We start from the raw sequence: 16949 nt of genomic DNA, 5'->3' as shown, positions 1-16949 counted from the left end.
ACCTCAGTGACCTCACCGCATCCCCTCTCACTCGCTTGCTGTTCTTGCCGGCTGGCTTTTGCTGGCTGGCTCGCCGTGTCTCACTCACCCACTGTCTCTCGCTCACTGTCTCACATGCCCGCTGGCTGCTCTCGCCCACTGTCTCTCACCCTCTGTCTCTCGCCCGCTGTCTCTCACCCTGCTTTCAAACCAATATTCCGCGACGACTCGACAAGAGAACAGAGGGGATCCATAGGAACAGCAAAGACACGCACGCTAATCTACTGCCCACCCCCCTTCTCCTCCAGAAGACATGCCATCGAGCTGTGATACGCCTCGCCACTCTACCCCAACGCCACCCTCTCCACCCACATCTCAAACATGTCATCAAGCACCAAAACATATCCCGGCACCATTCATCACTCGACAACCTTCCAAATATACCCCGACGATGTCGAAACGATAGATCCGCTGCAAAACTCGGTCAAAAAGCAACCAATAGTCTATGGATTGCTCAAGTCATGGTGGAGGGGTAGGAGCTGCAGCCGTACTAACCCGCAAAGGCATATACTAAAATACCATCTAGGATCCGGCTGCAAGCACACCACATACAAAGCTGAGGTCGTACATTGGGACTTGAATGAGCTTTTGCTAATATGCTCGAGTAAAAGTCGTGTCATTCACACAGCAGGGAAACTAACATTTTACCACCTTTTTCCGCCAGTGAAATCACATCCTAATGGCAGTTAACCGGCAGCTTACTTCAAATTGCTTGTCTGGATCAGACGCCGCAGGTTCACATTCCCCACGGTAAGCATTGGTTGTTATTGTGTTTTAACCAGAAAAAAACCGAACCGGACCACAGAGAACCGTTCTCTGTGGTCCGGTTCGGGGTTTGAAGATTTTGCAGAACCGGACCATGGTCCGGTTCTCGGTTCTCGTCCAGGACCCTCTGAACCGGACCGAACCGGACCACGGCAGCACTACTCCCTAGCATGCTTATGGATTTGAGGCAGAACTTTGCAGACATAAAGTATATATGTACGTTAAATCATGTCCTACCTCATTATACAGTCAACGTAATAGTGTCCTTCAGTTAAAAGCAATCAAACATTGAATGTCACCTGTACAATCCCTTCGAGTATGCGAGCATGCTCCTCCCCATCGGCCTCAGCATTCTCCTCCTCTTCAAGATCCTCCAATGTGTCGTCATCTTTGCCTCCCTGGTCTAGGTGCAGCCCATCAGAAGCAAGCTGGGGAGGAATGCAGACTGTAGGAGAGCTAGCACTGGCACCCGGTCCTTGCTCGATGCTTTCACCTGGTATAATGGACCCTGTAGAGCCTTCCAGCATGCTGATCTCGTGCAGGCGATGATAGTGATGTCCAGAGAACCTTGCACAGATCTTGCGATGCAAGGCAACTTGATGAGCGAGCCCCGGATGTAGAGTTTGAAGTTGCATCTCACACTCTATTAAGTACCTGCTCTCATCATGTAAGTAGGTAGCTAGCTGCCTGATTTCAATATTGAGACATTGAATCTCCTCGCGTGCATGGCACATCTTGAAATGAGTGTCCATAGTGAGGCGCCCAGTTGGAGTTGACCAGGGACGCTGTGATATATCTTGCCACACATCACGGAGGAAGTTGAAGTCAGCAAGGAAAGCATACTTGATGACTTCTTCCCATGAGAGAGCAGGACGTGGAGGGGAAAGTGCTCGAGCAGCAGTATTGTACTTGTCTAGAGCAGTACGAATGGCCGCCGAACGCACTTGTAGAGCCTTGCCAATATGTTTATGAAGTTTGTAGCCTGACAATGTCATCAGTACCGAGGCGAAACATGCAGCCACGTCAGCTCACCTGTCCCTGCTTGATTCATCTTCGAGAGCTCAAAAATTTGAGCAACAATGAGACTCTCAAGTTGATCGAGAGACCACTGGAACTTGTGGTTTGCCACCAGACAGCCCACATCCCTCCATTCCTGATCTTCTGGTACCCATCTTTGAGTCACACTAAGTTTCATCTCGAGTTCCTGGACTACCTTGAGGTCCTTCTTGTAATTCTCGATGGCATGCCTGCGCGCAGTCTCGATCTTGTTCGTCAATGCAACATCACGGGCACCAAACTGCACTGTGCTTGGAGTGGCCACAGTCCAAGCTGCCATAGCAGCGTCTAGATCCTGTCTAATCATTTACAATAGTCAGGGAGCGAACAAAGGACAGAGACTTGGACTTACTTGCTACCAGACAAATTAACGAGCTTTTGCCAGTATTCCATCTGCAGGGTCTTGTTGGTTGGTTCTTGGCTCAACAATGTGAGGTAAGCTCGCTCCTCAGCTAACCAGGTGTCAAACACACTCTCATCCTCTATACCGAGTTCGCGCATCAGTCTTGGTAGAGATTCTTGACCATCGGCAATGATGCGAAGCACTTGCTTGTAGTTATTGTATAAGAATGTGCCTAGAATAGTTTTGAGCATATCACCACTGATGAACAATTCAAAAACTTACTAAGATTCGTGTAGATCTCATAGTCATTGTTATGTTGAAAGTAGTTGGCGATAGCTTGACGCCGGTGAAATATGCTTGCATATTGGACTGAGGATGCGAGTGCGTTGGACTTCGAGAATGTCCGCTCACAGCCTTCGGAGTCTTCTAGCCCAAGGCTATTGACATAAGTGGCAAGGTGATTGAGCTGACACAGATGCTAATGAGCATGACCGTGGAACGCACTGACGAGTGAGGTATGGTTGAGTTCATGTGCGTGGTGCCCAAGTACACTGCAACTGAGGGTGGTCTTGAACCTGCACCCTATGTCGTACCCACCACCGAGGTCCTTGCCAAATGCGTCGAGAAGCTTAGAGACTATGGCCAGAGGATATTTAGCTCTAAATAATGAGTCAGTAGAAATCAAGGTAGAGTAGTGACAATACTTGCTGTTCGCCGCTCTGAACCATGTCTGCGATCACAAGAGAGAACCCATTGTTGGAAAAGCATGCTCAGTGTTGGGGACAACAACTACATTGACGATCTATGTACCTGTTGGAAAAGCACGCTGAGATAAATCTAAGTAAGTGTGAAACTAGCAAGATAAACAAGACACATACCTCAGTGTTGGGGACAACAACTGAGGGATGCTAACAGTGAGACGACAAGGTATTTGTATGGTGCAAGAGACGGAGCAAGAATGACCAGAGAAGGATGCTACCATGCAACACCAAGCACGTTGCATGTGGTACGAGATGGCGAGGTTGTCTAATACCCTAATGTAATGTTAATCAGCCCAAGAACAGAAACTCAAACTCCAATAAACCCCCTCAACCCGCCACGAGTGAGAGACCAGCATGATGTGCAATGAATGTAGGATGTGGAGGAACCTTGGTGAAGATGTCGGCACTGTTGCGATGAGTGGAAACCCAGATAGGTAAGAAGGTACCGGCTTTGATGTGTTTGCGGATGAAATGGTAGTGTAAGTTGATGTGTTTTGTGCAGATGTGGTTGGCTGCCTCAGTGGATAGTGCTATAGCGCCTGTATTGTCAGCATAAAGCTTGAGAGGCAGCGTGAAGGTGATCTTCACGCATTCACAGAATGACTTGATCCAGAGACCATCCTGGATAGCCACCGTCAACGCCATGTACTCAGACTCCACGGATGACAATGCCTGCGTCGACTGCTTCTTCGCTGCATGTGAGATAGGGCCACCATGATAATATCAGACATAGCCGGTGATGGAAATGTGATCTTCGGGACATGTGGCCCAGTCTGCGTCGCTAAACCCGTGAATGGTGGTGTCTGCATTCTTGCCGCCGTAGTGCACACAATAGGACAGTGTGCCAGAGAGATAGCGAAGGACTCGCTTTGCAGCTGCATAGTGACGAAGTTCGTGTGAGGAATTGTGTTGCGACAGCTTCATAACGGCATGGGTGATATCTATTAGTGCTATGCTCGATGACGATGCGATCAGCAGAGTTGAAGTTTGGAATTCAAACCATGTATATACCGCTTCTCATTCTCACCTTCCCTCAGCTTGTTCCACCACACTGAGGGTAAGCCTTTTGTAATCGTTCGGTCTGCCGCTAGATACTGACTACAGCTTAGGCTTACACAGTATCTAGGTATTTAATACAGCTTGTTCCACCACGCTGAGGGCTTACGCAGTATCTAGTCTTTACAGGTTATGAGCCCTGCTCTTTCGTAAATCGAAGAGCGGAATTACCTACTAGATACAACAGCGGGCCTCCGGAACGACCTCGCCGGGTTATTAAACCCTCGGAGATTCTATCAAACTCCTATCAAACTTCTATCGACGTCACTGAGACACTTAATTCTTTCCTTCTTAGGTCGAGGAGATTCAATTGAAGTCGCCCGCAGGTATATATACTCGTGCGTCGCTCTTTGCCTATTTCTCGCCCCTTAACATCATGCCTCCAACTGCGCATACACGCTCTCGTAGCTCAGGCGCTAAGACCGCCACTCTTAGTCCGCCAACGGCCATCGTGCCTATGACTACCCCACTTCATGCATCCGTCACGGCCATTACGCTCAGCCAGACCGACTTAGACAAGATCGAAGTCTTGGATTGCAGCTAATTGGGGGGTTTGGTCCGATCGTATGCAGAATTACCTCCTCCTGAAACACGGAGGGGGATACATCTTAGGTCTTGTCACCTGTCCCGACCCATCCCTGGATCCATCCAGTGCAGGTCACTGGGATCTCAACAACCTATGCATTGTGGCCGCCATGCGTACACGTTCTAGCTTTGAGGAAAACGAGTTCCTACGTGGCTTTACGAACACTTACCTCGCTTGGGACGCTCTCAAGTCCTGTCATGAAAAGGTCGGGCCCATCGCCCAAATCTTACTCATTCAACAAGCTCTGGCAGTCAAGTATATTCGTTCAGAACGACTCTCTACTACTAGTACTACCCTTCACGACCTCGTTTGTCGCATCTATGCGATTGGTGTCCCCAAAGAAGACAACTTCCTCACGATCATGATGCTTAATGCCATGGCCGAGGACCTTCCTCACGTCCGCAATCACATCGCCGACGCCCTTGCCACCAGCATGTCCAGCAACCCGTACGGACCATCCAATATCCGTTCCCGCCTTGACGTCGAGCAACAGTTGCTTGACACTGAGAAGTCCAAAGTTGGAGATGTTGCCATGGCCACCACCGGTAAAGGGGGGAATCACCGCGAGCATCGCGAGCGCTCACCTTGTGGCAACTGTGGCAACACCAGCCACCCGACAAAGGACTGCTTCAGCAAAGGGGGAGCCATGGAGGGCAAACGGGACAAGGTCATTGCGCGCAGACGTGCAGCTCGTGACGCTAAGGCACCCTCTGCGAGCAAAGGTGCCGCTCCTAAGCCCACTGCAGCCACCGGTAAACCGGGGGGTTTGCGTTACGACACCAACGGTAGAGCTTACTTACTTGACAGCGAAAGTCATGAAGCCATCTATGTCGCCATGTCATCCGAGCCATCTGATGCTCCCGTCCCCTCTACGGAATTCGCTGGTCTTGCCAGTGACACTGTCACGCCAGCGTTCATTCGAGAGCTCTCTGACACAGGAGAGGATGAATACACCACTCTTCTTGCGTCCGTCGACACCCTCACCACCAGCCTTGACTGGCGTTCCAACACTCGTCCAGTCAACTTCGCCGGCATCACCTATAAAGCACCTAACCAGCGTAAACGCACTATCGTGGATCCATCGGTAGTACCTCTTTTCCTCAATAGTGGTGCTTCGGTGCACATTAGCAACAACGAGAGCGACTTCTTCAGCCTTTGACCCATTCCCCCTCGCTCCGTCAACGGCATTGGAGGATCATCCGTGCAGGCTGTCGGCATAGGCACTCTGCGCCTCATTGTTGCCAGAGGCATCCATATCACCCTGGACAACGTCCTGTTCATCCCCGGAGCGATGGTGCACCTCATCTCGGTGTCCGCGCTCTGCTCAGCTCATCGCTGCATTGCTTCCTTCGACGCTTCGAACTGCTGGGTTCAGTCGAGGAACGGCAATCACATGTTATCTGGCACACTTACCTCCCATCATCTCTACGCACTATCCGGGGGCCAACTCTCTGCAGAACACGCGTACATGGCTCACCAGAAGCCTACCCTCCAGTCCTGGCACTGTCGTCTCGGCCACGCCAACTATCGCGCTGTCTATGACCTCGCTCGCTCCGGTAACTCATCCGGTATGCCCATTAACCTCTCTCCCGTTCCGCCCAAGTGTGACGATTGCATACTTGGCAAGCAGACACGGACTAACGTCCCGAAAACACGTCAAGGACCTAAGTCAGAGAGGAGATTGGGTATCGTGCATGTAGATTTGATGGAGCACCCTGATACAGTGTCCGCCGCTGGTAATAAGTACATCATGGACATCATCGATGATCATTCTTCCTACACTTGGTCTATCCCCCTTGCTGCTAAGTCTGACGCGTTCCCGGCACTTCAAGCGTGGACTCTCGCTCATGAAGTTGAAACAAGCGCGAAGGTCGGCATATTTCGCTCCGACAATGGTGAACTTAAATCCCAATCCATGCGAGAGTGGCTCCTCTCTCGTGGATCTCAACATCAATTTACCGCCCCCCACACTTCCGTGCAGAATGGTCGTGTTGAACGGCTGCATCGTACTCTCATGGGTAAGGCCCGCGCGATGCGCTCCGCCTGCAATGTCCCCGTCAATTGTTGGGACGAGTTCGTCTTAACAGCATGCTACTTATCTAACCGTACTCCCGTGGCATCACAGGACGGTCATACTCCATTCGAGCGTTGGTACGGTCACAAACCGGATCTGTCTCACCTGCGTGAAATCGGCTGTAGAGCCTTTGTTCTGATTCAGAATCAACATAACCCTAAGGTTTACAGTCGGTCTGTTGAATGTGTGCTGATCAGCTACGGGCTCAACTCAAAGACTTATCAGTGTTATCACCGCGCATCTCACAAGGTTTTCATTTCTTACAATGTCTCATTCATAGAGTCTCATCAGAACAGAACCTCTGCACCAAACCCGATACATGCACCGACCCCCACACCCCCAATAATTTCGCCTCGAAAACCGTCCGTTTCTATCGAGGAGGTTTCAGATGTCGATGCTCCCCCACCCATCATACCCCCACGCCGGTCAACATGTGCTGCTGTGCCTTCGGAACGCCGCTGTGCAATGGATGGTAAGCCATATGTGTTGTCTACACAGTGAGCCATACTGGAGTCTCTCTCGGCTGCTGATCGTCTGCGAGCCTTATCCCACGCTCATCCTCCCGGTAGCGACGCTTCAACCGCTATCTCAGCTGAGGAAGAGTTGGCATCCCTGGCTGCTGCGTTTGCGGCTATGCCTGATAATTTAGAGCACGAACTTCCAGACGACCCTTCCACTTACGCCGAAGCCATGGCCTCCAAACACGCTGCTCAATGGACCACTGCACTCAAAGAGGAATTCGACTCACTACGAGAACTTGGTGTCTATAAGCTGGTGCCTCGCATGGCGATTCCACCCGGTCGCAAAATTATGTGCAGTCGACCTGTCTTCAAACTTAAACGTGATCAGCATGGCAAGGCGGCCCGTTTCAAAGCCCGTTACGTCTGTCGAGGATACTCTGCCGTCTGGGGTCAAGATTACACGAAAACTTCAGCGCCTACAGCGCGACTCGAGTCTTTTCGAATTCTGACTCACCTCGGCGCCGCCTTAGATTGGGAGATCGACCAGCTGGATATCAAAACGGCGTTTCTTCACGGCCTGCTGGAAGCTGATGAGGTCTGCTATATGCACCAGCCAGAAGGCTTCCTCGAACCCGGCAAGGAAGACTGGGTGTGGGAACTCCAGAAAGGCTTGTACGGTATGAGGCAAGGAGGACTCATATGGAATCGGACGGTGAATGACGTGATGCTTGCCTGGGGGTTCACTCGCCTCAAATGCGAGCACTGCATATACTATCGCAATGCTCCTGACGGCATTCTCCTCGTCGCGGTTCATGTCGATGATTTTCTCACTGTAGGCAGCACCAAGTCTGCCATAATGAACTTTAAGGCCCAACTGCGCACTAAATGGTCAGTATCCGACCTAGGTGAAGCACAATTCTGCTTGGGGATCGCACTCAAACGTGACCGATCGAACCGCACCATCAGCCTCTCACAGACAGCTCTTATTGATCGCATTGTGACCCAGTTCGGGTTGACAACCACTGCGCCTGTCTCCACGCCAATGGAGACCAGTCTCCATCTCTCACGCCGTACCCACTCACCCAATACTGATGCCCAACGCGAACTTATGGCTCGAACACCTTACCGTTCGCTCGTCGGCTCATTAATGTATCTGGCAATAGGAACCCGCCCTGACATCGCTCATGCTGTTCAGCAACTGTGTAGACATCTCGACTGCTACGGTCCTGTTCATTGGGAAGCTGCTAAATGGGTAGCACGATATCTCAAAGGTACTCGTACTCAGTGGTGAACATCCCGCGCGCCTCCTTGGCTTCACTGATAGCAACTTCGCGAATTGCCCCGACACCCGTCGATCTGTCAGCGGGTACTGCTTTACCATGGGCAGTGGCATGGTCACCTGGAGTGCGAGGCAGCAGAAGACGGTTTCCCTATCAACGTGTGAGGCCGAGTACGTTGCGGCATCCGATGCAGCAAAAGAGCTGACCTGGTTGCGCACATTGCTTCTTGAACTCAAATTCGCACAACCATCTGCAACACCTTTACTCTGCGATAACACCGGAGGCATTACACTCTCAGAAGACGCCTCATATCATTCTAAAGTGAAACACATCAACATCGCCGTGCACTCGATTCGCGAACGCGTCAGTCGTGGCCAGCTCAAACTCTCATACGTCAAATCACTCAACAATGCAGCGGATATTTTCACAAAGGCCCTCGCACGCAAGGACTTCGAGCGCCTCCGCATCTGCTTAGGTTTACAGTGAGAAATCAAGGAGGAGTGTGATTACTTATCGTGTCAAGGAGGAGTATTAGTGCTATGCTCGATGACGACGCGATCAGTGGAGTTGAAGTTTGGAATTCGAACCATGTATATACCGCTTCTCATTCTCACCTTCCCTCAGCTTGTTCCACCATGCTGAGGGTAAGCCTTTTGTAATCGTTCGGTCCGCCGCTAGATACTGACTACAGCTTAGGCTTACGCAGTATCTAGGTATTTAATACAGCTTGTTCCACCACGCTGAGGGCTTACGCAGTATCTAGTCTTTACAATATCTGGGCGAGTGTACATCGCGAGGTAGAGTAATTCCCCGACGAGCTTGTGATATTCAGACTGGAGATTGTCGATATGAGGATGAATGTTGGTGTCTCGTCCGAAAGGGAATGCAGGGTCCATAGGAAGTGAGATGGGATTGCACTGACGAAGGCCGTGCTCTTCAAGAAGGTAGGTGATGTATTCCTGCTGGTGCATCCATAGCTCTCGAGTAGCACGCGAACGGACGTACTGAACACCTAAGTGCTTGACTACGGGACCCAAGTCAGCAATTCCGAAATGTTCTGCAATGCAACCCTTGATCCAATCAAGGAATTTGCGATTGTTGCAGCCCGCAAGGCCGTCATCAACGTGCCATGCAATAATGCATATGACATGCACCCCCTCGCCATTGATGTGGTCATACACGAAGACGGCATAATCAGTGTCACATCAGAGAAAGCCTAAATGGATGAGCACCGCCCGCAAAAGCTCATACCAATCGTATGCAGCTTGTTTCAGCCCGTAGAGCGAAGACAGAAGATGGCACACCAGACTTGCCCCATTCTCAAAGCCGGGTGGCTGGCGCATGTAAATGTCTTCACGCAGCTTCCCCCACAGGAAGGTGTGCTTCACATCGAAGCTGTCGATTTCCCAGTCATGAGCTGCTGCATGTGCGGAAAGGAGATGAATGGAAGATGGTCGTGCAACTGGTGCAAACATTTTGCCAAAGTCGATGCCTGGTACCTGCGAAAAACCTTGCGCAACGAGACGGGCTTTGTGCACAGGCCCACCTTTCGCATCCTCCTTAAACTCCAGAACCCATCTACACCCAATCGCCTTTTATCCCGCTGGAAGCTCCACCAACTCATAAACATTCATCTCCGACATTAAGTTAATCTCCTTGCGCATGGCATTGAGCCAGTCGTTGCAGTCCGAACATTGCATGGCTTCGTTGAAGGTGGAGGGCGGGATCTTCATGTTGTAGTCTGGAGTGAGTGGATTCCTTCGAGTGTCACTGTGGATGGTGATGCACGCGAATTCAGTGGCGATAAGGTTGGCGAGCACACGGGGATAGCCGACTTCATCTTCGTCTGGGACAATGGCGTCAGGGTCAGCAGCCACGTCATCAGCCACGTCAGCATCACGCTCAGCATTCACTTCCTCAAGAGGCACCCCCTGAATGCGTGCTTGATGCAACTCACATTGGCACGCCAATTTCTCTCAGTCTGACGCCAGCTGCTCTTGGAATATCTGCCCACGCACGGTCGGTAATCGAACATGATCTGAATGACGAGTCTCAATGGGCAATGGCGGATGTGCGGATGATGGAGAGGCTGAGGAATGTGTGGGAGTAGTGGGATTTGCATGAGGCACAGCAGGAACCACTGCTGTGTCTTCGTCATCTGAGTCCTCACTGTCCGTTGGAAATGGGCGACCGGTGAATGTTTCATCGAAGATGACATCACGTGAGTTGAAGAAGCTCCCGGTCGTCTTATCACGACAATGCCAGGTGCGTCCATCAGGTGCATAGCCCATGAAGATGGCTTCGCGGGATTTCGGACCCAATTTCTGCTGGAGTTCAGAGGAAATACGAGTGAAGCAGTGCGCACCAAAGACGCGAATATGCGAAAGGTTGGGCTTTACTTTGTGTAGCATTTCGTATGGCGTTTTACCGGTGGGTAGTGCATGAGACTCAGTGTGATTAAATAGATATGCTGCTGTTAGCGCTGCTCCTCCCCAGAGATTCCTTGGAAGTCGTGCATGATTCAACATTGCATACATTCGCCCCTTGATTGTGCGAAGCACACGCTCAGCCCTGCCATTCTGCTGGTGGGCATATGGTGCGGAGAGTTGATGCTCGATCCCAGCTGCCTTTAATTCTGCTGTAAACGCCTTGTTGAGAAATTTACCATTGTTGTCTGAGCAGAATGCGACAACGCGCAGACCAGAATGTGTTTCCCACTTGGCACAAACACTCCGCCATGCATCCAGAGCTTGGTCCTTGGTGACAAGAAGCTGAAGGGCCAGAAGCCCTGTGTGGTCATCGAGGAATATGATGAAATAATGTTTGTGATGTGGAGTGACAACGGGAATGGGGCCGCAGATGTCTGAGTGAATTAACTCAAGGAAACGAGAGGCTGGAGGTGATTGTGATGATGGATGAGGCTGCCTCGGATGTTTGCCAATGATGCATGACTCGCAACGTGTCATGGCTGCATCAGAGTCGAGGGAAAATCCTTGAGCAATGTGAGGAAGGCAATGGACGGACTCTCCTCCAGTGTGACCCATGCAAGCGTGCCAGAGATCATAGGTTAGCGGAACGTGTGCAAATGCAGAGAGCTCAGACGGTCCAGATAGTAGAGGTGTTGACTGAGGAGAGGGAATGAACTCGAGGTCTACATAGAAGAGTCGTCCTGACATTGGAACAGTGCCGAGAGCCGTTCCTTTGTACACAAGCTCACATCAAGCAGGGTCACCCCGCAAGTTACAGTCCCATCCCTTTGCTAGCATCCACCCAACTGAGAGAAGGTTCAATATCGCCCCAGGCGCATGAAGACAGTTAGTGAACTGTACTCGATGATGAGTACCACCTATCTTGAGCCATGCAACACAGTCACCGCGATCAGACGTGTGAAGAGACCCATGATTCGCTGTCTTGACAACGACAGGATCCTGGGTGGAGTAAGTCCAGAACATGGCTTGATCGCTGATGAGAGTGCTGGTGGTGCTGGAGTCAAGAATGGTGGATAATGCATGAGCATTTGCGGAGATGTTGTCATCGGGGACCTCATCGAGCAACTCTTCGATGCTCGCGCAGGATAGATCACGTGTATGTGTGGCATATGCAGCAATGGGAGGAGGTGAGACTGATGATGTCGGTGAAGGAGTGGGAGGTGTGCTTGTCGCAACCGCTGTTGTTTCCTTCTTCTTCTCGTTCTTCTTCTGCCAGGGCGCCTGTCCTGCCATACCTCCACCCTCACGATAGCAATGTTCCTTGTCATGATCTCTGCGTCCACACCCGGTCGTCAAGCAAAAGACTCCTTGGGGGTTGTTCTTATGCTTCCTCAGTCCAGTGATAGAGTTGACATTGGAGGCGGATGTAGTAGATGCAGAGTTGGCATACTCGGATCCAGGACCAGATGCATTTGTGGGATGGATGTTGACCATGCGTGAAGCTTCTGCAGTGATGCGTGCTGTGCAGCTTTCGAACATGAGTGTGCTCATTTGAAATAAAGCAGTAATGGGGTTCCCACTGCCAGTGAGCGCAGAACTGACAACAGTAGCAGAGAAGCTGTCATGCATGCGTTACTCGAGTTGCATGTGGAATAATTGCCACACCGAAGACGAAGGTAGCCCAGTAAGGATGTTGAATACCGCTTCCTCATCAGAATAAGAAGCACCCATGCCAATAAGGCGATCACGGCAGCTGGTGTATTGACCGACGTAGTTGTTTGCATCGTGCACATCTTTCATGTGAAGTGCCTGAATGCGTCTTCGAATGACAAATTGAGAACTGACATTGTTACGATGGAAGTGATCTTTAAGAATTTTCCAAGCTTCACGCGCTGTGACGGGAGTGTTGCGAGGAATGAGAAGATGAATGCTCGGTGCGAGTTTACAGAGGATGATTGTCTTGGCCTTAGAGTCGTTGATAAGCCAGGCTCACATAGCTGCCTTCTCGGCATCAGTAGGAGTGGCTGGAATAGCTGCAACAGGCAAGAACAAAGCTGTTCCAAGGATGTCGCCCAGATTTGCATTTTCAGTTATGTGACACCAGAGGTCATCGTTCATTAAGACGAGCTGCACCTGCGTCTCCCAGGGAATATAATTGTCTGCTCCGGTCAACTCTGGGATGTGGTCGTATTTCCCCATTATTAGGGCGACGCGTCAGAGAAGGAGTTGAATTTAATTGAGTTGCTTCAACAAGAGGGAGTTCGTAGTTTTCCAGATTCTGTGCTGTTTAGGACACGGGGCTCATAACCTGTTGGAAAAGCACACTCAGTGTTGGGGACAACAACTACATTGATGATCTATGTACCTGTTGGAAAAGCACGCTGAGATAAATCTAAGTAAGTGTGAAACTAGCAAGATAAACAAGACACATACCTCAGTGTTGGGGACAACAACTGAGGGATGCTAACAGTGAGACGACAAGGTATATGTACAGTGCAAGAGATGGAGCAAGAATGACCGGAGAAGGATGCTACCATGCGACGCCAAGCACGTCGCATGTGGTACGAGATGGTGAGGTTGTCTAATACCCTAATGTAATGTTAATCAGCCCAAGAATGGAAACTCAAACTCCAATACCCATGGCGACAAACCACCATGAATATTCCAGATTCGTCAAAAACACCCCACATTTTTCTAGTCTTCTTGTCCTTCATGTTCTTCCACCGGCCAGCACATGGGTTATCCTGAGTTTGAGTGAATTGCAAAGAATTAGTTAAGACAACAAAGGACTTACCTCGTTGTCATCCGCCAGCATGTCAACAGGCGAGTCACCAATGAAACTGTCAATGAAATCTCTTGATAAGTACCGGTCACCTCCCACAAATTGCATAGTTGGAAGCTCGCAGGAGCGCTGAGACAACGCCATGGTGTCATCTGAATCCATGTCGTTGTCTCCCATGCGCTGCTTCAACACACACTTGAGAGAATTGTTGCCGTCTTTGGTGTAGAGCATTCTAAATCTTAAAGGGAGTTCATTAGTCAATGTGTACGTGCATGCTGGACATGCGTGCTTGAGCCTCCAATCTGGATCATTACGTCCAATTGCTGCATGAACAAGGCTGTTGATATTAGTAAGCATTTGCAAGTATACATTGTAGGACTGGAAGTCCTTATAGCCTCGAAGAGGCTATTTTTGCAGTATCCCTCAGCACCCTATTGCTTTCCTATATGAAGCGCAGCTTTCCCGCGAGCCGCGCATAGCGGCCGCAACTTTCCTGCAACGGCCGCAACATTCCTGCGCGCACACACAGCCGCGCTTAGCGGCCGCTTTTCTCACGCTTCATTGGCTGACATTCTGCACCCATCCATAGTCCAATACCAACCCAATGGTACATTATTTCATGATTATATTTACATATCAGACCATTTTCGCATCGGACCACCTTTATTTCGTCATAGACCCTTATTTACATATAGCTTTACATACCTAACTCGGTAGCATGTCGGCTCGGTTCCGTGTGACAGCGCTTAGTGCAATACTTAAGCACTAGCAGTACATATCATTCAGTAGATTGTTTTCCGGACGTTCCAGTAGAAAACTCCCATTAGCCTACAGTTGGTAGCTATTGGTAATCAGTATCTGTTTACCGCTCGCATCATATCAGTTATCACTTTGCTCTACATCTATCTCTATTGTCTATCATCTCTATTATCATCCGAACCCCTTGCGCATCGGCCACTTCGCAGCCGCGTCTTTCCTGTGCCTTCGGCTTTCGCCCGCCACTACGTTCGCGCGCGCACCCGCCGCTTTCCCGCGCTTCGCATTGGCCGACAAGTGGCACCTTCTGCATCCATTTCTAGACCTTTGCTGCACTAGCTTCCCCTTTAGGGTCGAACGCACCTGTTTCGCAAGTATAGCAGATAGGCAGTGCACGACCTACAACATAAAGATATCAGTTTGGAGCCTATAGCGCCACTCTGAGTTGTAAACCTACAACGTCATACACTATTGAAAATTGCCAAGACAGATACACTGTTAAGACCGTGCACAAAGGGTAGGACTGATTCCAAAGGGCTTGGCTTCAGCTCGTGTGCTGCACCCCTTACCCGAGTATGTGCCCTTGATTGCAGATGACATCCGGAGGAAGTCCAAGGAAGTCTGTAGGACTTCTGAAGGAGCGCAGGAAAGTCCAGAAGGACTATCCAGATCCGGATGAGTGCGAGAAACTTCCGGAAATTACTATGAGGTTTTGTCCTGGTACAGATATGTGTAATGGCTACTCAGGATGAATCCTGAGTAGAATGGATACAGAGGAAAGGCTGCAGGGACCAAGTCCGAAGCAGAATAGGTCCGGAGGACCGTGGGAAAGTTCCGGAGGAACTTCCGGAAACTTGGAGTGTAGGATCAGAGGAGCGGAGGAGCGGAGGAGCGGAGGAGCGGAGGAGCGGAGGAGCGGAGGAGCGGAGGAGCGGAGGAGCGGAGGAGCGGAGGAGCGGAGGAGCGGAGGAGCGGAGGAGCGGAGGAGCGGAGCTCTGGCCTAGGGAATTCCTCCCTAGGCCTGAGATGGATATTGACTAAGTTGGAGGACTAGAACTAGTATGAGGTCTTAGTGTGAGGTCTAGTGCAAGGACTAATATGTGTAATATTCAGACTAAGGAAATACAGAAGTTTCTACAGGGTTTATATACTATGGAGGACATAACGGAGAATCAGTTAGCGCAGTGCAAGGCTATGTGAGGCTATGGATGGAGCATGTGGAACACCTAACACTAGTGTATCGGAACATGATAAAATGAAGACGGAAATGAATCAGGTACTGAAAATACAGCACAGTCGGTTATAGGGATAACTGGATGTCCGGAAACAGGTGATTACCATAAGGGGATGAGCGCTGATTTAAGGTTTGGGTTTGGATATGAAGCATAGGTCGGATCCGGAGATCCTGGCAAGTGGATATCAGATTGAGTGTCCGGGTTTTGGATCCGGATGTGTGGATATGCAAAGGTACAGGGATCCGGGTGTACAGGCATCTGGACAGATAAAGGACATGGACAGGGGGTCCGGAGGTCCGGATGAGGCGTGGGAACATTGTCGGATGTAGGTCCGGAATACGGGATATGACATACACGCGGAATTGAACCTAAGTCAAATCAATACAATGGTATCAGTACCTGAATAGTAGATGCACTCACACCTTGTAGATCACACATTGTCTTCACATACACCTGAATTGAGAAGTGGGGATTTTGTTGACGCGCTATGCGATAGAATTCGACTGCCTGTACTGTAATTCCAGTAGTTGGGGAGATCGGGGAGCAAGGTATGACCCCTTGACGAATGAGGGCTGAGGCAATGAATGTGTCTGTCGGGAATATATTCAAAGAAATATTCTCAGCGTCTAAAGTGTGTGTCAGCAAAACAGGCACAGATCATTAATAGAACCTACGTACAGAACAGGTCCATGACCCTTATCATAATGGTCCCTGTGACTTCCTCATCCAAAGACACGCTTCTGTCGTGTGCAAAGAAGCTTTGATTCTCATCATGGTTCTCAAATTGCCAAGTCATCAATGCCTTCCCTAAGGCTGACATCTGCTTGTCAAAGGCTTCAGTGCGACGCCTTGTCCTGTCATGTCTGGTTCTAAAATCATGCTGACGAGAGCGCGACCTCGTTTGATTTCTAGTAATCTTTTGATAAGTATTTCTATATGTGATAGTGCTAGTTGACTTACTGATTCCAAAAGTCACCCAAAACTTCGTGGGTGAGTTCATGAAACTCTCCACCTGCATGGCTAATGTCAACTGTCTCTGACCCATCCAGGAGACCGAAACCAAAGTCATCGCTGCCACCTGAAATCAGTCTCTTCTGGATGATACTCCCTGAAGTGCTTCAAGTGCGCGTTTCTCTTTGGAGGTCAGCACTATGTAAGTACTCCATCAGTGTCCAAGTCGAGAGTATTAAAAAAAACATTCTTACCTGCTAGGCGAGCCTTTTTGCGAGTACCCACGCTGGCAGCATGCTGGGCGATTTTCCTTGGCCCAAGGACTTTGCTTGTTGGTGGAACACCACAAGCTGTGGTCTCTCGATGGGAAACCAC

At 50.1% G+C, this 16949-nt stretch overlaps 6 protein-coding genes across 6 annotated transcripts; 4 read left to right on the top strand and 2 right to left on the bottom strand.

Moving 5' to 3' along the window:
• Nucleotides 1-1085: 1085 nt before the first annotated feature.
• F5147DRAFT_744601 (uncharacterized protein) lies at nucleotides 1086-2931 on the bottom strand (the record flags this gene model as incomplete). Its single annotated transcript, XM_041439688.1, has 7 exons — nucleotides 1086-1312; nucleotides 1379-1757; nucleotides 1988-2159; nucleotides 2213-2435; nucleotides 2486-2681; nucleotides 2712-2862; nucleotides 2903-2931. 7 exons carry the CDS (start codon nucleotides 2929-2931, stop codon nucleotides 1086-1088), a joined length of 1377 nt encoding a protein of 458 aa, XP_041294961.1.
• A 1655-nt stretch (nucleotides 2932-4586) lies between these two features.
• F5147DRAFT_572896 (uncharacterized protein) lies at nucleotides 4587-5102 on the top strand (the record flags this gene model as incomplete). The annotated part of the gene is made up of 1 exon (XM_041431120.1): nucleotides 4587-5102. A coding segment is annotated over one exon (516 nt), but the record flags the coding sequence as incomplete, so codon positions are not given.
• A 1014-nt stretch (nucleotides 5103-6116) lies between these two features.
• F5147DRAFT_526604 (uncharacterized protein) lies at nucleotides 6117-6452 on the top strand (the record flags this gene model as incomplete). Its single annotated transcript, XM_041430006.1, has 1 exon — nucleotides 6117-6452. A coding segment is annotated over one exon (336 nt), but the record flags the coding sequence as incomplete, so codon positions are not given.
• Nucleotides 6453-7313: 861 nt separating this feature from the next.
• F5147DRAFT_572876 (uncharacterized protein) lies at nucleotides 7314-7535 on the top strand (the record flags this gene model as incomplete). Its single annotated transcript, XM_041431117.1, has 1 exon — nucleotides 7314-7535. A coding segment is annotated over one exon (222 nt), but the record flags the coding sequence as incomplete, so codon positions are not given.
• A 5915-nt stretch (nucleotides 7536-13450) lies between these two features.
• On the bottom strand, nucleotides 13451-13863 carry F5147DRAFT_572782 (uncharacterized protein; the record flags this gene model as incomplete). The annotated part of the gene is made up of 2 exons (XM_041431108.1): nucleotides 13451-13644; nucleotides 13683-13863. The coding sequence occupies 2 exons, from the start codon at nucleotides 13861-13863 to the stop codon at nucleotides 13451-13453; spliced, it is 375 nt and encodes a 124-aa protein (XP_041294957.1).
• Nucleotides 13864-14981: 1118 nt separating this feature from the next.
• On the top strand, nucleotides 14982-15429 carry F5147DRAFT_651034 (uncharacterized protein; the record flags this gene model as incomplete). Its single annotated transcript, XM_041433503.1, has 2 exons — nucleotides 14982-15108; nucleotides 15152-15429. 2 exons carry the CDS (start codon nucleotides 14982-14984, stop codon nucleotides 15427-15429), a joined length of 405 nt encoding a protein of 134 aa, XP_041294956.1.
• Between the last annotated feature and the right edge of the window lie 1520 nt (nucleotides 15430-16949).

The sequence above is a fragment of the Suillus discolor genome (assembly GCF_016758755.1).
Source record: "Suillus discolor strain FC423 chromosome Unknown F5147scaffold_16, whole genome shotgun sequence".
Classification (NCBI taxonomy): Eukaryota; Fungi; Basidiomycota; class Agaricomycetes; order Boletales; family Suillaceae; genus Suillus; species Suillus discolor.
The sequence above is the reverse complement of the archived record's forward strand: the minus strand, read 5'-3'. Positions and strand labels throughout refer to the sequence as shown.